Source organism: Geotrypetes seraphini, chromosome 8, assembly GCF_902459505.1.
Source record: "Geotrypetes seraphini chromosome 8, aGeoSer1.1, whole genome shotgun sequence".
Taxonomy (NCBI): domain Eukaryota; kingdom Metazoa; phylum Chordata; class Amphibia; order Gymnophiona; family Dermophiidae; genus Geotrypetes; species Geotrypetes seraphini.
Genome location: NC_047091.1, coordinates 64,529,864 through 64,552,242, shown reverse-complemented (window position 1 = coordinate 64,552,242; position 22,379 = coordinate 64,529,864). Strand labels below are relative to the sequence as shown.

At 44.0% G+C, this 22,379-nt stretch overlaps 2 protein-coding genes across 7 annotated transcripts in view; one reads left to right on the top strand and one right to left on the bottom strand.

The window, feature by feature from the left end:
• Window positions 1-13,354, top strand: part of BBS1 (Bardet-Biedl syndrome 1) — a 105,837-nt gene extending 92,483 nt beyond the window's left edge. For all 3 annotated transcript variants that reach the window (XM_033954726.1, XM_033954729.1, XM_033954728.1), the window contains 3 exons: window positions 4,230-4,364; window positions 7,600-7,686; window positions 9,259-13,354. In XM_033954726.1, coding sequence (XP_033810617.1) covers window positions 4,230-4,364; window positions 7,600-7,686; window positions 9,259-9,345 — 309 coding nt within the window. In that variant the 3' untranslated portion in view covers window positions 9,346-13,354. The remainder of the gene's footprint in view (window positions 1-4,229; window positions 4,365-7,599; window positions 7,687-9,258) is intronic.
• A 39-nt stretch (window positions 13,355-13,393) lies between these two features.
• The window catches only part of LOC117364971 (cathepsin W-like), a 96,290-nt gene continuing 87,304 nt past the window's right edge, over window positions 13,394-22,379 (bottom strand). For all 4 annotated transcript variants that reach the window (XM_033954732.1, XM_033954731.1, XM_033954730.1 and 1 more), the window contains one exon: window positions 13,394-13,538. In XM_033954732.1, coding sequence (XP_033810623.1) covers window positions 13,428-13,538 — 111 coding nt within the window. In that variant the 3' untranslated portion in view covers window positions 13,394-13,427. The remainder of the gene's footprint in view (window positions 13,539-22,379) is intronic.

Genomic DNA, 22,379 nt, shown 5'->3' with positions numbered 1-22,379 from the left:
TTTCAGACTCTTCCTGCCCAAAGTCTGCCAAAAGAGTCTGCTTTGAACACTCCTCAATCTTCCCTCCTTCTTCAGGAGGTTCAATCCCTCCTCCTTCTGAACGCAATAGAGGAAGTTCCTCTAGATCAGAAGGGGCAGGGATTCTACTCCCGTTACTTTCTTGTCCCCAAAAAAACAGGGGATCTCAGACCCATTTTAGATCTTCGCGATCTCAACAAATGCTTGGTCAAAGAAAAGTTCAGAATGCTTTCTCTGGCCACTCTTTACCCTCTTCTCAATCAAGGCGACTGGCTATGCTCCCTCGATCTCAAAGAGGCATACACTCACATACCGGTCAATTTGGCCTCCAGACAGTACCTCCGGTTCATGATCAATCACTGTCATTACCAGTACAAGGTGCTACCCTTCGGCCTTGCCTCCTCTCCCAGAGTGTTCACCAAATGTCTTATTGTGGTGGCTGCTTTTCTACGCTCGCATCACCTTCAGGTCTTTCCTTACCTGGACGACTGGTTAATCAAAGCCACTTCCTCTCAGGCACTGTTCCTTGCCACCAACCAGACCATCCTTTTTCTACAGCTTCTGGGGTTCGAGATCAATCTACCCAAATCACATCTCATCCCTACTCAGAGACTTCAGTTCATAGGAGCAGTCCTGGACACAGTCCTCATGAGAGCATTCCTGCCGTCCAACCGTCTTCAAACTCTTCAATCTCTATGCCAGCAGGTGCTTCCACTACACTCCATTTCTGCCAAGCACATGATGATACTCTTGGGTCACATGGCCTCGACAGTTCATGTCACCCCCTTCGCACGTCTTCACCTGCGCACTCCTCAATGGATCCTAGCTACCCAGTGGTCCCAAGCGACGGATCCTTGCTCAAGACACATATTTGTGACATCATCTCTTCATCAATCTCTACAATGGTGGTTGATATCCTCAAATCTCTCCAGAGGTCTTCTGTTCCATCTACCTCCTTATCAACTGGTCATCACCACCGACGCCTCCCCTTATGCCTGGGGAGCTCATTTGAACGAGTTCCAAACTCAAGGCCTTTGGACAGTCCAGGAAAAGAAGCATCACATCAATTTCCTGGAACTCAGAGCGATGTTTTATGCTCTCAAGGCTTTCCAACATCTTCTCTTCCCTCAAGTTCTCCTACTGTGCACAGACAATCAAGTGGCAATGTACTACATCAACAAACAGGGTGGGACAGGCTCTCGCCTCTTGTGTCAGGAAGCCCAGAAGATTTGGTCTTGGGCGACAGATCACCAATTATTCCTGAAGGCTGTCTACATTCAGGGAGAGCAGAATTCCTTAGCGGACAATCTCAGCAGGATTCTCCAGCCTCACGAGTGGACTCTCGATCCTTTGACTCTCCAGTCCATTTTCGCTCAATGGGGCACTCCTCAAGTAGACCTCTTTGCAGCTCCTCACAATCATCAGCTGCCCCTCTTCTGCTCCAGACTCTACTCTCCTCACCGTCTGGCAGCAGATGCATTTCTTCTGGATTGGTCCAATCTGTTCCTGTATGCTTTCCCTCCTCTGCCTCTCATGCTCCGGACCAAGCTCAAGAGGGAACAAGCCACCATGATTCTAATTGCTCCACGGTGGCCCAGGCAACATTGGTTCTCCCTTCTACTTCAACTCAGTTCCAGGGAGCCTATTCTTCTTCCATTGTTTCCTTCTCTGCTTACCCAGCATCAGGACACCCTTCTGCATCCCAACCTCCAGTCTCTGCACCTGACAGCTTGGAATCTCTCGGGCTGACTTCCAATGATACTCTTTTGTTTCAGCCCGTTCGTTCTATTCTGGATGCCTCTAGGAAACCTGCCACGCTTCAATGTTACCATCAGAAGTGGACACGGTTTTCTTCCTGGTGTCTTCTTCATCATCATGATCCCACTTCCCTTGCAGTGGAGACCTTGTTAGATTATCTTCTTTCTTTGTCTGACTCTGGTCTCAAGTCTACTTCCATCAGAGTCCACCTCAGCGCTATTGCTGCTTTTCATGAGCCAGTTCATGGGAAACTTCTCTTAGCTCATCCTTTGGTTTCCAGATTCATGCGGGGTCTTTTCAATGTGAAACCACCTCTTAAGCCCCCACCGGTAGTCTGGGATCTCAATGTGGTTCTTTCCGCCTTAATGAAGCCTCCGTTTGAACCTTTAGCTACAGCTCCTTTCAAGTTTCTCACTTGGAAAGTGGTCTTCCTTATTGCTCTTACCTCTGCCAGGAGGGTCAGTGAGCTGCATGCACTAGTTGCGGATCCTCCTTTTACAGTCTTTCATCACGACAAGGTGGTTCTGCGTACCCATCCAAAGTTACTCCCTAAGGTTGTCTCTGAATTTCATCTCAACCAATCAATTGTTCTACCTGTATTCTTTCCAAAACCTCATTCTCATTCTGGAGAACAGGCTTTGCATACTTTGGACTGTAAGCGGGCTTTAGCTTACTATTTGGAGCGTACTAAGCCCCACAGATCAACTCCCCAACTCTTTCTGTCCTTTGATCCGAATAAATTGGGACGTCCCGTTTCTAAACGTACGTTGTCAAATTGGCTTGCAGCGTGCATTTCATTCTGTTATGCTCAGTCCGGACTGACACTGGAAGGTTCTGTCACGGCCCATAGAGTTAGAGCTATGGCAGCATCTGTAGCTTTCCTCCGTTCCACTCCTATTGAGGAAATCTGCAAGGCTGCTACTTGGTCCTCAGTTCATACTTTTACATCTCATTATTGTCTGGATGCTTTCTCCAGACGGGATGGACACTTCGGCCAATCTGTTTTACAAAATTTGTTTTCCTAATGGCCAACCTTCCCTCCATCCCTCTTTTTGTTAGCTTGGAGGTCACCCATCAGTCAAGAATATGCTGCCTGCTTGTCCTGGGATAAAGCACAGTTACTTACCGTAACAGGTGTTATCCAGGGACAGCAGGCAGATATTCTTGCGTCCCACCCACCTCCCCGGGTTGGGGACCGCGCGCCTCCGTCGGGCGGGAAGGCACTCGCGCGTGCGCGGTGCGGCCTGCTAGAACTTTCCAAGTTCTTAGAGTGCAATCACTCTAAAATTGTCCGTTCCAGGGCTCCGTCGGTGCCGTCACCCATCAGTTAAGAATATCTGCCTGCTGTCCCTGGATAACACCTGTTACGGTAAGTAACTGTGCTATATGGTAACCCTAGCCCCGCAACCACATTTTCAAAGGGAACCCTGCCCTCCCCATTGTTAGAGGAATGTTTGATGCCTACCTGGGTGAAGATGAAATTGTATCTTCTTCCTGGCACAGGTTGGAGAGAGATTGAAGAGCTCCTGAGAGCTGGGAAGATTGTGAAGAAGGCTAGTGGCTCACTGCCCCATTTTATGTGTAAAATTCCCTATCTATCTCTTCCCCATTTTGTGTGGAGGGTGCTGCCACTCATTAAGTATTTACTTTTGAAAGAGAAGGCTAGCCAGATTTAGGCTTTCTAGTAGCATTGCCCAAATATGGCTGACCAAGATCACTGACTAACCTTCCCACGTGACTAAGCCTTTTCAGAATTTGGACATCTAAAGCTGTCCATTTAGGGAAACATAGCAGGCTAAATGTGGTTACTCACTCTAATCAGTATATAAATTCTTCCTTTGCTGCCTAGATTCCATTGAAAATTGCTCCCATAACTTTTCATGCTGACTTTTTAGATGTGTGGAATATGTTGCTGTTTGTTCAGCTCATTGAAATCTTATTTTTTCCCTCAAAAATATTAATGCAATCCCTTCAGGATCTTAAGACTTGAAAAGGGCAAATTACATCTCTATTTCTAGCAAAGGTTATCAATGTCACCACCTGTATTATTGCTGAGTGACTGCTGTAGTCAGTTCACCCAGTTTCCTCAGCAGCAACTGAAGCTCAGAACACATGGAAAAAGCCAAGTCACCTGTATATAGTAGGAGATGCCATGTTTAGCATATTGAAATTAAACTTTCAAAGCCCCAAAACTGTTGGTATAAATTAAATTTTGCAAGCATTCCAGTTTCCACTGTTGTGATACAATAGAGATCATTTTCATCTCTAGATACATTAGTGAATATTATTTTAATAGGGACATGAGAGCATACTGCCAATCATTTCCCTTCCCCTTCAGTCTGATCTTAAATATGAGGAGATTAGTGGTCTTTGTTGTCAGAAATAGGTTTGGAAGAGAAGTTCTATACATTATGCTGTTAAGTTGTTTTGGGTTTTTTTAAATTTGCTTTTAGGTTCAGGGAATTGGCCCCAAGTTCAAACTGACCTTGAACATCCAGAACACCTCAATCAATCATCCCTCCATTCACCTGCTCATCAGCTTTCTGTATGATGAGCGCCTCTACTCTATGGAAAATTCCTTCTTTAAGGTACTGTATTGAAGAAATCTCAGTATTGATTCTGCTATTATAGAGCGTCTGTACGGTAAATTAAGTGACCTCTCTTTATTGCCCTGCTATTACCTTCTGTCTCCTCAGTTTTTTCTGTATCTGTTTCACTTACCTGCTCCCTGTCTCTGTTCTGCAGTTCTTGCATCTTTAGATATTGCCCCGCCCTCACTTCTCTGTCTTCGGGCCAAGGTCACTTTTGTCTATGGGTAGAAGGAGTAACTGCTGCAGGTCCTGCATAAGCATGAGCCTGTATTATTTATTGGGATATTAACTTCCTTTTCATGAAGAGATTCACCCAAAGCGGTTTACAATAGTAATTAGGTACCTAAGTATTTTTCCTATCTGTCCCAGCAGGCTTACAATCTTAACTGTGGTACCTGCGGCAATGGAGGGTCACAGAGTTACAGGGAGAGGCTGGGATTGAACTCAAAACCTTGGGTTACTGAGGTAGCAGCTCTAACCACTAGGTCAGCTCACTCCTGCCCTCACTACACTTCTGATTCCTGATCGAAGTCATGCATCCAGTGATCAGGAAGTCAGGTCAAGGGAGAGGAAACCCTGTGGAAATTAAAAGGAAGTGGTTAGCAGTATGCAAAGAGCATCAGCTAGATTTGATGGCTTTCTCCAGTCCCAAAACCTACTTATTCAACCAGATCCATGACAACCAGTTCCTTGGTACGATCATTATTTATTGGAAGCAAAAAATGAAACAGTAATAGAATCCTGGAATAGGGTTGATAAGTCACTAACAGCGCAATGCAACTAAAAAAAACAATAAGAAATTGGAAGTTTACAAGCATAAATATCTTAGATGAGATTGCTCAATGATGCAGGCTAAATTTATTTGTATAAAATAATTGAGTGCGGTTAATAATACCACCTTAAAAACAAACCTAGGGACCCGACACGGTCTGTGTTTTGGTTAACACGCCTTCATCAGGGGTCCCAGGTCAGTAAGGGATCATATAAAACCACAAATAAGAAAACTGTAAAAATAACCCATAGCCTGATAAAATAGCAAAAAAACGGGAACCGTCTGTGGAGATTGGAAACACAAGGCTGTAGCAACCATCAGGGGACAATCCAAATGAAAACTCCTGCGTATCAGGCTACGGGTTATTTTTACAGTTTTCTTGTATGATTCTTGAAAAATGTAAGTGACGTCTATATTGTAAAATGATTAATTCATTCTGTATTCCACTTATTGTTTATGTTTTAAAACTGAATAAAGAATTTTAAAAAAATAGCTTCTGCACACATCATTTACTGAAAGGAGTACAGTGGTGCCTCACACAACGAACTTAATTCGTTCCAGGAGCAAGTTTGTTATGCGAAAAGTTCGTTATGTGAAACGCGTTTTCCCATAACAATACATGTTAAAAAAAATAATTCGTTCTGTAGCATAAAATATGCTAAGATGACATAAAAAAAGATAAATTTTTGGTTATTATTTTTATTTAGATACATCTAAAAACATAATTGTTTTTTAAAACAACACACATTTTTTAAATTTAAAGACAGACTAAGTAGAGTCTAATTTTACAGTGAGAGAGGGCAGAGTCTCAGCGGCAAAAACTGGGACTTAACTCAATGTTCATTTTTTTTTTTTTTTTCTACCGTGTTTCCCCGATGATAAGGCAGGGCCATCAAATAAGACAGCCCCCCCTTTTTAGAAAAAAATGTAAAATAAGGCACCCCCCCCCCCCGCAAATAAGCCACCCACCGATACCTGCGCTTACCCGAATCGGGTGGTACGGTGGGTGACTCCGTGTGGTCCCTGGCACCCCCGACACGATCGGGGCAAGAGGGAGCTCAAGCCCTCTTGCCCCCCCGACTCCCCGACACGATCGGGGCAAGAGGGAGCTCAAGCCCTCTTGTCCCCCCGACTCCCCGACACGATCGGGGCAAAAGGGAGCTCAAGCCCTCTTGCCCCCCCGACTCCCCGACACGATCGGGGCAAAAGGGAGCCCAAGCCCTCTTGCCCCGCCGATTCCCCAACTCCCCGACAATATCGGGCCAGGAGGGAGCCCAAGTCCTCCTGGCCACGGCGACCCCCTAACCCCACCCTGCACTACATTACGGGCAGGAGGGATACCAGGCCCTCCTGCCCTCGACGCAAACCCCCCCTCCCCCCAACGACCGCCCCCCCCAAGAACCTCCGACCGCCCCCCCAGCCGACCCGCGACCCCCCTGGCCGACCCCCACAACACCCCCAACCCCCTTCCCCGTACCTTTCTGTAGTTGGCCGGACAGACGGGTGCCAAACCCGCCTGTCCGGCAGGCAGCCAACGACGGAATGAGGCCGGATTGGCCCATCCGTCCCAAAGCTCCGCCTACTGGTGGGGCCTAAGGCGCCTGGGCCAATCAGAATAGGCCCGGGAGCCTTAGGTCCCTCCTGGGGGCAGGGCCTGAGGCACATGGTCGGGTTGGGCCCATGTGCCTCAGGCCCCGCCCCCAGGAGGGACCTAAGGCTCCCGGGCCTATTCTGATTGGCCCAGGCGCCTTAGGCCCCACCAGTAGGCGGAGCTTTGGGACGGATGGGCCAATCTGGCCTCATTCCATCGTTGGCTGCCTGCCGGACAGGCGGGTTTGGCTCCCGTCTGTCCGGCCAACTACAGAAAGGTACGGGGAAGGGGGTTGGGGGTGTCGTGGGGGTCGGCCAGGGGGGTCGCGGGTCGGCTGGGGGGGCGGTCGGAGGTTCTTGGGGGGGGGGGGTCGTTGGGGGGGGGGGGGGTTTGCGTCGAGGGCAGGAGGGCCTGGGATCCCTCCTGCCCGTAATGTAGTGCTGGGTGGGGTTAGGGGGTCGCCGTGGCCAGGAGGACTTGGGCTCCCTCCTGGCCCGATATTGTCGGGGAGTTGGGGAATCGGCGGGGCAAGAGGGCTTGGGCTCCTTTTTGCCCCGATCGTGTCGGGGAGTCGGGGGGGCAAGAGGGAGCCAGGCGGAGAGAGGGCAGTTAAGCGCAGTGCCTGCGCGGAAGGATGCAGCTCGGGCGACTTCGTTGTGTGAAACGAAGTTCGTTGTACGAATCAAGACATAAAGTTCGTTGTGCGCAGCGTGCGCTGTGCGAGGCGTCCGTTGTGTGAGGCACCACTGTATATAAATGGTGACTGATCAATTAATAAAAACACTGAAAAAAGAAAAAGGATCTTCTGTTTCTCTTTTTTGTTCCTGTTTCACCTCTTTATTCCTTTTTTTTGCCCTTCCCTCTTGCAGATCCCTCTGCTGGTTCCAGGCCTGAATTATCCCATCGAAACTTTTGTGGACTGCCTGAGTGATAAGGGCATTTCTGACCTCATTAAGGTGAGTTTCAAGCAAATGAGGGTCTTCTCAAGTGTCCCAAAGCACTTCTTACTGAGAGTACTAGCCTTCTGAACACTCAGAGCTCTCTTAGTACTTCTGCTCTTAACCATTCTGGCAGCCTTTAGTCAACAATTAATCTATAACATATACTGAGGCTACTACTTCTTAATAAGAGGGTCACCAAATGGAAGGCAACAAATTGTCAGATTAAACATACAATTTAAGCAGCAGCATTTTTTATGCTATAAGAGGCACAGCATATCTCAGCTTTGCTAAAAATATTCACAGTTTGTGTTTTAAATTTTCTTAGCTTTTGTTCCTTTTCCTTTTTCTCTCTGAAAAGGCTGTATTGGTGTTTGCCTACGAACATGCCAAATTGTTCAGAGCTTGAAGTTGCAGGAGAGAAGCTGAATGCTCCTTATTTTCCATCCACCACAGTTGGTGGAAAAGCCAGGGATTAGACTTGAGGAATAGAGACCTAAAAAGCCCTATTTCAGAAATGATGTGGAAATGAGAATTAAGATATCCAGGTTGGGATGTGCACACTTTCCTGGGGTTTTTAATAAAGGCTTTGCCAAATGCACAGTATCTTGTAAAATATGTATAAGGACATGCAGGACGTCACGTTCATGTCTTCCCATATTTGACAAGAGTAACAATTTTAGAAAATTGCACATGGGAGGAAAATTGTGTGGTCTGTCCTCTTGAATGGGAGCAGCTTTGTAAAATTACTGTTCCTGACGGCATTCTTTTCCCTTATGCCCCATTTCCCCCCTCTTCAACAACATCAGTGATCCTGATCCCAGCCCTGGCTTGTACTGTGATCCCTGATGGTGCAGTGGGAGCAGGAGCAATTCCCAGTCACTTATGCTTCTGCATTGCTGGGTTCAAAATGGTGCTTGTGACCCCTAGTGGTAGTCTTGTGATACCACTATTAAGTGTTGCAGGTGCTATTTTGAACCTGGTACTGCAGGAACGACTAGGGATTGCTCCTGTTCTCATTGCACCATAGAGATCCTGGTAAGGTGTAGTGGTGGTGGGTATTGCTAACTAAGGAGTATCTATGAGGATGCTTGACAAATGAAGGGTGGTGGTGATTATTAGATGGGGGGTGTTCTAATGCCTGGAATGGTGTTGGATGATTGGCATCAGCCATCATACCTGTCCCTGTGAGCTGACACTAAAACATGCCTTGGCCCAAGTGTAAAAGACTGACATTTGCACACGTTTATATTTGCATGTGTTCTCTTGGTCATAAACATCGATATTTTGAACCCATCCTGAACATACATGCCTTCTTGAAATTCTTGCATGGTGTGAATCCCTACATGTAAATAGCAGCTTTCTAAAATTGCTACTTTTACCACATTTTTAAAAGCAATTGTTTACATCTGAGGATACTCCTAAAATAAGGGCCAAAGTGACATATAGAGGGTAAATTCAAAGTGTCAGTACCAAAGCTGGGGTTTAAGATCTAGTGCCAGAGAGCAAGTTATCCCAAGATCATTCAAAGAGCTGGTCCTGACATCCCTCCATTGTGTTAGCTTTGCTGTCTCTGCTCTCTTGTTCTAGGTCTTTGTGCTGAGAGAAGGGAAAAGTGCTCCTCTACTGACAGCTCACATCAACATGCCAGTGAGTGAAGGCCTTGCTGCAGCCTGAGGCAGGAGATAACAGCACAAAGTGCTTCCTCTACAGCACCATCTCTTGGAAGTAGGCAATATCCTGCAGCGGGCATTAGGTCAGAAATGCAGCAGGATCCAGTTTGTTCATGGATTCGGCTCACAAAGAAGAAAATATGTCCCCATCAGCAAGAGTATTTTAATATTACTGTAGCTGGAGTTCATGCTAATTTTCTTAAAAGTATCTCCACATCCTAGGTTAGAGATTTTAATTAGCTGTAGCTGGTATGTTTGGTTGTCAAATCTGTTTCTGCTAGTAAATTGAGCCCTTACCTCCCTGCTGCAGGGCTGCCTGTATACTAGTTCACTTGGAGTGGCACAAGACACCCCAAGATCTTGAGGTTGCAGGGGGACAGGGGTAGAATTTTGGTTTCTTCTCCTTTTGATCCAGTGCAGTCAGATGAAAGACCAAGGTCACCCTCTATATGCGAACTCCCACAGTCTGCTGGGACCATTTTAACTCTGGAAAGAAATCCTGGTGTTGTGGTTTCAGATGTCTTAAAAGCTGTTTCAGGGATGACCATCATCCACCTAAGCCCCTCTGAAGATAGTGCACAACTAGAACAGGGATGCAGCTTTACTGACAGCCCAGTAATGTAAAGGCACCCTCTGGCACCAGTGCGATGGATCAGAGTGCTGGCTGTGGTTTATTTTACACATGAAATTGCTGTAGGTCTTTCTTAGAAATAGAGTGTTAGACAAATGCAAGCAATCGTTATATATATTCCATCTGTTGGTGTAGAAATAAACCTTTTTTCTTCTTCTGTCTGTGACTTGACAGACATGGGGGAAGCTACTGCTTGCCCTGGATCAGTAGCTTGGATTCCTGTACAAATAGCATGTGCTTGTTTACAGATGAGTTAAGCACTCCAACTCACAAGTTGCATGCAGAAGACATCAATCATTTTCTTCTCTCTGGGTAGCGCCCCTTCTCCTCAGTTTTAACTCTTCAAGCGTTTAGAAGATGCTTTTCATCTGTTCTGCACTCAATTTTCTATTTTCAGGTCTTAATCCGATATTTTATCGAGGCTTCCCTTTGCTAAGAAGTTCCCAAAGTCCTGGGACAGCTCTGCCTGGGAGAAGGGTCAGACGTTGGGGTCTCTAGCCAGGAGGTACCTACCTGTATAACTCTTGAGAGCTCGGGGTCAGGTCCCCTAGGAGCAGTGTTTGCCTTTTTGGTGTCAGGTGCTTGAGCGCAAGCTGATTTGACTCCTGCGACTGGCTTGGCAGAGGTTGTCTGCATCCCCCCCCACCCCCCTGAAGAATCGTGTGGAAGAGTGAGGGGATGAGGGTTTCAGGTTTTTGGAACGTGAATAAAAGGCAGTCCGAAGAGACAAGCTGCTTGAGCTACCTTTTGCTTGTCTGAGGCAGAAATTCCCTCCTCCATTTCCAGCTGCAGTGAGAAGCTTATGCAGGTATAGCACATGGCAGGTCTGTGAGTACAGCTCATTACTGTCTATGAGAAAATCTGGATGGGTCTGATTTTAGCAAAACTAAGTGTTTCTGAGGTTATCCTAGGGTTCCCCACCTCTAAAATCCTATTTTGGTCTTTTAGTTTTGCTCCCAGGGGCTGTTTTATGGCGCTAAAATGTTGCTACAGTGGATGTCTTGGATTTCCCAATATTACTTTAAAAGCCGCCTTCTGCCTCAAATTGCCTCAATTATGACAGACTCCTTAAGTAGTTTTGACCTCTTAACATGCCAGTTTTGTGCTGGATGGTTGGCTGAGAAGCATCCTTATGCAGTGGGAATCATGGACTTAGCCCCCTCTGATCATTCCACAGGTCAGGAAGGGCAGGAAGCTCAAGATCTTAGTTGTAAAGCCCTGCTAGAGCCTCTAAACTGACTCAGCATCGCCAGCAAAGCGCTTTTTCTTTAGCATCTGTCCAGACAGGCACAGAAATGGATGGGTTTACATTCCTCTGCCAGCAAGATCCCTTTCAAGGGTCAGGTGTTTTGGGGAAAGGGACTGGACAACTTAATAACTGGCATGATGGATCATCGCCCTAAGTCTTTGCTGGACAGTAAACCATAGGCCTCCAGGAATTTCTGCTGTGGTTCATTTCGCAGCTACAGAAAACTGTGTTATGGGTGCAGTGGGTTCCTTAACACAACAGTCCTTTCAGGGCTCTAGACAGAGGTTTGGAGGCTCCCAAGGAGCCCCCACAGCTGTCTATCGCTCAGCAGCAAATACCTAGAAGTCTCAGTGATGCCAGGTCAGCCTCCAGGATCCCATTCATAAGAAGGGAGACTTTCAGAGTTGAGAGACTTGGATGCAGATTTCGTCATGAAGTCTCCCTTTGAACCACTCTCAACTTGCTCACTCAAACATCTTACTTGGGAAGTTGTAATCCTCATAGCCCTTACGTCTGCATGCCAGGTTAGTGAATTCCAAACACTTGTCTCAGATCCACCCTATACTACCATGATAGTTGTTCTCCGGACTCATCTGAAATTCCTTCCAAAAGTTGTCTCCATATTTCATCTCAATCAGTCCATAGTTCTGTATGTCTTCTTCCCAAGACTGAATTCTTACTCTGGTGAAGCAGCTCTCCACACCTTGGACTGTAAATGTGCTCTAGCATGCTACGTGGATCGCACTAAACCTCACAGAACTACTTCTCAACCCTTTGTGGCTTTCGACTCTAACGGACTTTGAGTTCATGTTATCAAAAGAACCATCTCCAGTTGGCTAGCGGACTGTATCTTCCATGCATATTCTCAGGCTGGGCTGGTACTTGAAGGCTGGGTTACTGCTCATAATGTATGGGCTATAACAACTTTAGTAGCCCATTTGCATTTCACTCCTATCGAAGACATCTGCAAAGCTGCCACTTGGTCCTCACTTCACTTCACACTACTATTTAGAGTAGAACTTCAGAAGAGACAGGTGGTTTGGGCAAGCAGTTCTGCAAAATTTATTTTCTACCTAAACGGCAATTTTCTTTCAACCCTTATGGGTTTTGCCAGGCTCATGTTTGTTCATTGTAACTCTCTTTCATGATCTTGGCAGTCTGGGAATCCCATCTGTGAGAATATTATACCTGTTTGTCCTCGGACTAAGCAGCTACTTACCTATAGCAGGTGTTCTCCGAGGACAGCAGGTATATATTGTCAAAACCCACCTACCTCCCTAACTAGCTTCTCGCAGATCCTGCGAGCTGACGTCTGGTGGGAAGAGACTGGCACATGTGCAGTACAGGCAGTGTCTTAAAATTTTAAGTGACAGTACACTTGGTATCTGTCTGTACTGGGTTCTTTGGATTATGTCACCCATCTGTGAAAATATATACCTACTATCCTTGGAGAACACCTGCTACAGGTAACTTTGCTTTCTTAGTTTGGGGGAGAGGGGCAGGAGGGCAGGGGTGGAAAGAAAATTTCATGCTATACCTTTGATCTATGTCTCAAAAATTTCCAATAATTCTTTAAAAATAGGAGTTCTAAAACCAGTCTTAGGCGGCCCACGTAATAAGGCAGTTCAGTTGAATATTGGCACAAATAGCCAAATTGAATCTAGCCAGAGATGGTCGTTATGAGGGTAGATTGGGGAAGGAGCTAGAAGTTGTCAGTGATATTAAAGGTAGACCTGGGGGTTCTTCTTGTATTTAGGGGTGGAAGGAGCTAGGAAGAGGGTGAGGGCATCTACTTCCCCTTAAGCAGATCCCGGCTGATATCCAGCTTGGGACTCTATAAATATCTTTTGGGGGTCCCAGCTGCATGCCTGCTGGGACCTACATAAGATCTGGCAGTCAGCACATGCCAGCATGGTCCTGAATATGTAACACTAGTCCCTGGACATAGCCTGGCATCAAATATCTGGGCCTAATTTTTCCAATGCCATTCAGCATTTTAAAAAATACTAACTGCTCTCAGCTGTCAATTAACTGGAATAATTTTATTTATTTCAGCTTTTTATCTTGTCTGTAGTCCACAACATTCTGAATGCAAATTACAATAGGTTGATTAAAAAACACAAAAATCCTGGACCTCTTTGTCATTTCTTTTGAGCTTTTTATTATTCTTGCACTAGAAATGAAATTAGCCATCAGCAGCAAAGGCTTAGTATGGACAAGGAGAAGTGATTTGCTCTGCGTTTTTTTCCACAATGGCTGTCACTGGATACTTGTTAATATTGCATGCGTTGCTTCCTCGGTGGAGGCGGAGATACCCCTGCCAATACATGAATACATTAAGCCATGAAAATGAGTAAGCAAAACCCCTTTTTAGGTGGCAGACTACCTCACTGCTATCTGGATAATTTGAAAGCCCACTCTTGCTAGGCCTTCTTTAATTATATATATAGTATTACATCCATGGATAATGAAGGATAACTGTGAATGTATACCTATGTTTAAATATGAGCCTCGGTAAGATTAATCCAGAATGTGTGTGTGAAATAGTAAGGGAACCTTTTCTTTAACAGAATTAATTGATTAGAGTCATAATAAGCCAACCATCCTGTATAGTAAACCTATAAGACTGAGTTTAGGCAACCTTGTCATATCATAGTTCAAAAGGTTCTGAGTTTGATATTTACCATAAAAGTGGAAATTTATCATGCCATGATCACTACATTTCAGAGGACCTGCAGTATGATAAAGAGTAGCTGATACTCATCTATCTGAGCTAGGTTACAAGATCATTTCTAAACAGCAACTTTATTTAATAGTAGTTCTGTTGCTAAGATCCACTCCAGAGCAAATAGGAAAATCATCCACAAATTTAATTGGACATTTATAACCTGCTTCTGTCTCCTATATGACTGGCAGTTTCCATCACAATTAATAAAACAATCTTTACACAGTAGTAACAATTCTAGCCAATACAAAACATCCTTACTCCCCCTATATCAGTGGTCTCAAACTCGCAGGCCACCAGGTACTATTTTGAGACTCTCATTATGTTTGTCATAATTACAAAAGTAAAATGAAACAGTTTCTTCATCATATGTCTCTTTAGCTATAAATTACAATATTATTATTAAGGCTTAGCCAAAAGGAAAGATTTATAAACTATAAAGAGTTTTACCTCATGCAAAATTGTCATTTCTTAATAAGACATTAACTATTTTTTCTGAGGCTCTCCAAGTACCTACAAATCCAAAATGTGGCCCTACAAAGGGTTAGGGTTTGGGTTTGAGTTTGAGACCACTGCCCTATATCAACTTATCTGTTTGATAAATATGTATAAATCTAGATAAGTTAATAATTTCTTAATGTTATATTTTATATATAATGTGCTGTGTTTTTACAGTTCTTATCTCTTATTGTAAACTGCACTGAACCATGAGGTATTGTGGTATATTAATACATTTATTATTATTATATGGCCTATATCAATTCTTCAGTACATAAGTTCATGTAATCCCTTTTCTTCTTTTCTACCTACTATTTTAAGTTCTTGTAAACCGTGTCGAGCTCCATACTCATGGAGATGATGCGGTATATAAACTTAAGGATTAGATTAGATAATAGTGACAGAAAGAGCTCCAGACTAACATCAAAAGCTCTGCAGTGATATGAGGATTCATGAATCAACCTTCAGGAAAAAAAATGAATGGAGAATGCTATTCATGGGAAAATGGCTAGGAAGAAACCACCACTCTCATAAAAGAGCATGTCTGTTGTTACCGGGCACAGCCGTGCCCATGAGGGACTGGCCAGGAGTGCCCAGAGCTGACCAAGCGGTTCATCAGCTTTTAGAGTGGTGGATTAAGTAGCCTGCAGCAATCCTCGGTTTCCTAGTATTCAAAACACAAAATCTTTATTCTGGAATAACATTTTCTGGACAGGTGAGTCAAAAATTGAATTTTTTTCAATTTTAGGACAAAAAGCAAACACTGCCTTCAAAAGTAAAAGTCTTATCCTGAGTGTCATGTATAGTGATGGAGGTCTCATGATGAAAGATTGCTTTGATGCATCAGGACTTGGATGGCTTGCCATCACTGATGGGCTCATGAATGCTGCTTTATATTAGAAAATTCTAGAGGGGAGTGTTGGGCCTATATCCTTGAGCTGAAGTTGAGCCAAAAGTGGTTCATGCAGAAAGACAGTGATCCTAAATATTTAAGTACTATAAATCTTTGTAATGGCTGAAGAAAAAGATTTTGTGTTTTGGATTGGTTAAGTCAAACTCCAAACCAGAATGCTTTAGAAATATTGTGGAAAGACCTGAAGCAACCTGTTCATTAAAAAAAACTCTCAGATCTTAGAACTGAAACAGTTCTGTACAGATGAAGCCAGAATTCATCAAGAAGGATATAAATTGATCAATAGTTATAGGAAACATGTAGTCAAAGTTATTGCTGCTCAAAGAGATGGCAGTAGTTACTGAATGAAAGTTGCACATACTTTTTCACAAAAGCATACTGATTTTAAATATTATATTGAGTAATTAAAATGAACATACTTAACTGTAGCAGGCATTCTCTGAGAACATAAGCATATATTCTCACATGCAGGTGACATCATTTATGGAGCCTGGTGCAAACAATGCCATGGGTACTATCACTTTAAATCTTTGAGGCAGTGCCCCCACTATGTGCATGCAGGTGCCTTCCTGCCCAAAGTTGACACAAGGGAGCATCAGTATAGTAAAGCTAAGAAGCTAACTAGGTGAGGTGGATGAGATGTGAGAATATACCTGCTGTCCTTGGAGAACCCCTGCTACAGGTAAGTACCTTTGTTTTCTCTGAGGACAAGCAGGCATATTCTCACATGTGGGACCCCCCTAGTTGCCAGGATCATGTCTCCAGGAGAGTTTAAGCATTGAATAAACATGAGCCTAGCATAACCTAAAGGAGCTGGCGGGAAAGTTGGCACTCAGGAAGAGATGAGATGCTGTAGAACTCCTTTTCCAAACCGACTGTCTTCTGGAATTCTGTACCAAATAGTAATGTGTGAACTGAGGACCATGTATCCATTTTGCAGATGTTCTCAATAGAAGCAAAGTGGAAATAAGCTACTGAGGCTGCCATAGCCTGCATATTGTGGGCTATCACATCAGCACCTGGCATAGGAAAGCCTAGTACAGCTGCACAGAGGTGGCTTAAGTAGTCTGGGGGTGGGCTAGTGAATCATAGAGAGGAGGACCCAGGCCCATAAGCCACTCTAACCACTGCATTCATGGTGAAATATGCATCCACCAAAATCCTACTGTATAAGGGCTATTGGGGAGATATGTGGGTCTAGTAGGTTTTGGGGGGCTCACCATGACCTATAAGAGAGTTATGAGATGTTTATGTGGCACCCTTTTTGTAACATTTGCAGCAGTGCCCTATAAGGTGACTACTCTGTTACCAGTGTCCAGTCCATCACTTTGCTGATCCCTCCCACATCCAAAAGGTCTTGTTCTAGGAATTTTTGACTTGGACAAAATTTTTGGACGAGAATGGGGTATAAAGATAGACTTAGCAGTCTGGAAGATCAAACGGCTGGACGTACAAGTAGACAATTCTTGAAAAAAATATATATTTTGGATGTATTTTTTGAGAATGGATTTTGGACATGTCCAACTGTGGGCAACTAGCGACTTAGACCCAAAATGGACTTAGACGTAATTTTTTATTATACCCCTCCACACTTGTAAAAAAGGAACTAAATCAAGTTCCATATTAAGCCCATTAGGGGTCACAGTTCTTATCTCAAAAATGAACCATTGTTCCACATGGAGGAGAGAAGGATCAAGATCTTCTCTTCTACATCTGGGTTTAAGTTTGTATAATACAAAAAAAAAAGATGTCAGCTGAAGTATGACTAGCATTGGTTCAGTGTGAGACAATGGTGATGTTAATACACCCCCTGATGATACAACTTCTGTGTTCGATTATTGTTCTTATCATTCTTTTAGTTTTACCCACATACAGAAGATCACATGGGCAGACAACACAAGCGCTATTATAATTAGAAGTTAATCTCAACTTGTATGTGGTGCCAGAAAATCATAGGGTACAAACTAGATTCGGTGGGTTTCTTCTTACTAGAATACTCTCCCTGCCCTGATTAGTAGCTCAACTGAAATATTTGTTTATACATTTTGATGGCTATGGGCCATTTTTTATACCTATAAATAGTAGTCTTGAGGTTTGTAACAAAGCCTACGAAGCCTCAAAAACTGGCTATAATAAAGGTTATGTTTGAACTGTTTATTATGGAAACTCATATAATGTAAATAATTATTAGGATCCATAGGTTTCTTAAAAACAGAATTAATAAACCTATATTGATTTTTCTTAATCAAAATATCTAAAAATGAAATTTCAGTGAAATCGTACTGCATATTGAACTTTAAATTGGGATTTATGGAATTGACCCAATCTAAAAAACAATGTAATTGAACCAAGTCACATCTCCAAAGGAGCAACACATCATCAATGTATCTATAACCATTTATTTCAGAAATAGGTTCTTATGTATGTGATTCTGCTACATTATTAATATATTGGACCAATTTGATGGAGATCTTCAGAATGTCTATCTGGTCACTTTAGACATTGAATCATTATATACTAATACTAGTGTTTAAGCCCATTACATTAACGGGTGCTAGAATATATGCCTGTCTGTCTTTCTTTATTTATGTCTCTCTCCCTGCTCCTGTCTCTTTCTTCCTTTCTTTCTGTCTCTCTCCCTCCTGCTATTTTTCTCTCTCTCTCCCTGGCACCCTTTATCTGTCTGTATTTCTTTCTGTCTCCCCCCCCCCCACACACTTTCCTTTGCAGAAGCAACAGCGGTATTTCCCTTCCCCTCCAGGTCCATGTGAAGTAGTAGCAGCATTCCCCCTCCCTCCCCCACTTTCCTTTGCAGAAGCAGCAGTGATATTTCCCTTCCCCTCCAGATCCCTGTGAAGTAATAGCAGCATTCCCCCCCATTCTCTTCTCACCCACCCCCCACTTTCCTTTGCAGAAGCAGCAGCAGCATTTTCCCCCACCCCCCCATTCCCTTCTCTCCTCCCCCCCCCCCCACTTTCCTTTGCAGAAGCAGCAGTGATATTTCCCTTCCCCTCCAGGTCCCTGTGAAGCAATTCCCTTCTCTTACCTGAGCTGTCCTGCTCCGTTCGGCCCCTCCCTGCGATCTGGCCTGCTCCGTTCGGCCCCTCCCCCTTCCCTTCCCGCGGGCTGGCCTGCTGCGGCCGAAGGTTTTTGTTTTAAGCTTTAAAAGTGCCGCCGGCGGCTCCTCTCACACTGCTGATCCTCCTGTAAAGAGCAGCCTGCGATGGTGGCCGGCTTTAGCAAACTTCGCAGACCGCTCTCCAGCCTCGGTAGCACGTTCCCTCTGACGCATGGGATCGCGTCAGAGGGAACATGCTACCGAGTTGGAGAGCGGCCTGCGAGGTTCGCTAAAGCTGGCCACCATCGCAGGCTGCTCTTTACAGGAGGATCAGCAGCAGCAGCGGCGGTGGCGAGTGAGGGCCGAGGTGTGTTCCCTGCCGAGGACGCAGCAGGGAGAGAGCTTGCCTGGCTTCCAGGGTGAGTGAGGGCGGGAGGAGGGGAGTGGCCAGAATGTTCCCTGCCGCTGGGTTGGCTGCCACGGATCACACCCCACAGTGGCAGGCAACACGAAATCCTAAGTGCGCATGTGCGCTTAGTCTTTTATTATATAGGATAACACAGTTGGAGACTCTCTCTGTTATTGAACACACGTTACAGAAGCGTAATGCACATCAGCGTATTCCAAATTACCTAATTTTGACATTAGCAAGTATAGCTCTCACTAAAAACTATTTTCGCTTTCAGAAGCATTTTATCAACAAATCAAGTTGGAAGAATGGTCAAATGTCTAGCAACTAAAATTCAATGCAAAGAAGTACAGAGTGATACATTTGAAGAGTAGGAATCTAATGGAGATGTATGTGCTGAGAGGTGAGAGGAGCTTTGGGGTGATAGTATCTGAGGATCTGAAGTCGATGAAGCAGTGTGACAAGGCGGTAGTTGTAGCTAGAAGGATGCTAGGCTGTATAGAGAGAGGCATAATCAGCAGAAGAAAGGAGCTGTTGATGCTCCTGTACAGGTTGTTAGTGAGGCCCCATTTGGAGTATTATGTTCAGGTTTCAAGGCCATATCTGGCCAAGGATATAAGAAGACTTGAAGCAGCCCAGAGGAAAGCGACAAAAATGGTAGGGGTTTTTCGCCAAAAGAAGTATGAGGAGAGATTAGAAGACCTCAACGTGTATACTCTGGAGGAGAGGAAGGTCAGGGGTGATATGATACAGACATTTAAATATTTGAACGGTATTAATATAGGACCAAATCTTTTCCAGAGAAGTTAAATTGGTAAAACTAGACATAAATTGAGGTTGAGGGGTGGTAGACTTTGGAGTAATGTTAGGAAATTCTTTGTCACAGAGAGGGCGGTGGATGCCTGGAATGCCCTCCCGAGGGAGGTGGTGGAGAGGAAAATAGTGGCAGAATTCAAAAAAGCGTGGGATGAACACAGATCTCTAGCATAGGAATGGGCAAACTTTCATGGTTTGAATCCTGCAAAAGAGATGTTTGGATAGGCTGGAGTAAGTTTCAATGGCAACTTCAGTAGTTGGAGCCTAAGGACAGTACCAGGTGGACTGCTAAGGTCTAAAGTGTAGAAATAACAAAGAAAAGAAGTCATTTTAAGTTAATCATGAAATTGTAATGCATGTAATTACAGGGCAGACTGGATGGATTGTTCAGGTCTTTATCTGCTGTCAGTTACTATATTACTATGCTTTTTCTCGGAGAATATAATTTTTGTATTTTATTTCTTTATTTAACCTTTGTTACATACAAAATATAACAAGATACAGGAATATCAAAACAAATACAAAAAAAACTCAAAAAGAATAGAGAAACTCTTTTTTTAGTGATACGGTCCATATTATGGGAGCCGCCCTGTGACCACTAACAAAGAAAATATGTAAAACAAAACAAATCAAATCACATCAGTTATCGTCTGAATCAGGCTTAAAGACCATTTCTTTCCATTTGTCACCAATTAACCTCAAACTTGGCCTGAAAAAAGAAACTAATTATGATACAGATTTATCTTTAAGAAATTCCTCTAACTGAATAGGATCCATAAATATATATTTATCATTTGCATAAGTTATTAAACACTTGCAAGGAAATTTAAGGAAGAAGGATGCTCCCACTGCTAAAACCTATGGCTTGAGCTGAAGGAGCTGCCTTCTTCTGAGTTGGGTTTGCCTGGAGACGTAACATTCACTCTTTGACCAGAAAACAAATCCTGCTTTTTCTCAAAATGTAATTTTAGAATAGACTGTTTCTCCATTTCAGTTTTAAATACAACTATCAAAGTAGCACGTCTAGCAATTACATCCTTCGATGATTCCAAGAATTGTGAGATATCCAGGCTATCTGGAGACACCATTTTATCCATTTCTCCCTCCTCATCTGTCTCCTTAGAGTTCCTCGGGATGTAATATAAGTTATCTGGTTGGAACAGGTCCACCTGACTATACTGTAATATTTCTTTGAAATACATCTTCAAGAGCTCTAGGGGGGCCAGGTACATAAGAACATAAGAAGCGCCATCTCCAGATCAGACCTTCGGTCCATCAAGTCCGGCGATCCGCACACGCGGAGGCCCTGCCAGGTATACACCTGGCTTATTTTATAGCCAACCATATCTTTATATGCCTCTCTCAAGGAGATATGCATCTAGTTTGCTTTTGAAGCCTAGGACTGTCGATTCCGCAATAATCTCCCCTGGGAGAGTATTCCAGATGTCAACCACTCTCTGTGTGAAGCAGAACTTCCTGATATTAGTCCTGAACTTGTCCCCCCTTAGCTTCATTTCATGTCCTCTTGTCCGTGTCAAATTGGACAATGTAAATAATCTTCTCTGCTCTATTTTGTCGATTCCTTTCAGTATTTTGAAGGTCTCGATCATATCCCCACGCAGTCTCCTTTTCTCAAGGGAGAACAATCCCAGTGTTTTAAGTCGATCCTCATATTCCAGTTTCTCCATACCCTTCACTAGTTTAGTTGCTCGTCTCTGCACCCTCTCCAGCAGTTTTATATCTTTCTTTAGGTAGGGAGACCAATGTTGGACGCAGTATTCCAAGTGGGGTCTGACCATTGCCCTATAAAGCGGCATTATAACTTTCTCCGATCTACTCGAGATTCCTTTCTTTATCATGCCTAACATTCTATTCGCCTTATTTGCTGCTGCCGCACATTGTGCCGACGGCTTCAGGGTCCTATCTATCAGTACACCCAGATCCCTTTCTAGTTCACTTTTTCCCAGAGTTGCACCTGACATTCTGTAGGGAGAGATTGGAAAATTTAGAAAACAAAGGTTTTTCATTCTAACCAAATTCTCCATTTTCTCTAATTTAACATGGAGAATTGAGCTATCCTTTATGCTGGATCTTGCTGTTCTTATAAAATATTTACTGAGGTATCAAGTTTATCCAGCTTTTTCCCTAAATCAAGTTACCGAGTTTCATGGTCATTCACTTTGGAAGTTATATCAGAAGAAAATTGACACAATTTTTGTACAGTACCTTGTAATGAACATGCAATTTTTTTAACTGTCAACCAGACATCATTCAAGGTAGCACAATATTATCTGACTCCATTATCATCTGAACAGGAGTCAGAGACTGTGCCCCTGGAGACAGGGATTGATCTGGATCTTTTCTTTCAATTAGTTCCACTAAATTTTCAAAAGGAGTTCCTGCTCCAACTCTGGAGGCATGTCCCACCTTCTCAAGAAATTTAACAATAGGTTGGGAAGAAGGTGACGGTTCCCTAGAGGACAGGGAGACTGACTGTGAGAAAAGAGTTACCTTTTCTTCCAGCGGAGATGTATTTAGGAGCCTAAGATGGCTGTCCATTGGCCCTGTGGCAGATATAGATGATAAAGATGGAGTCTTGCCTTTTCTCTTCCCCATGGACTTAACTGGGGAGAGTCCCCTAATCCCTGTGGCTCCGAAAGGGCTCCAAAGGGGCTTGTCCTGCCCCTTTGGCCACACCCCATTGGGCACATGGCCTTGTACCATGGCTCTTGGGTCTTT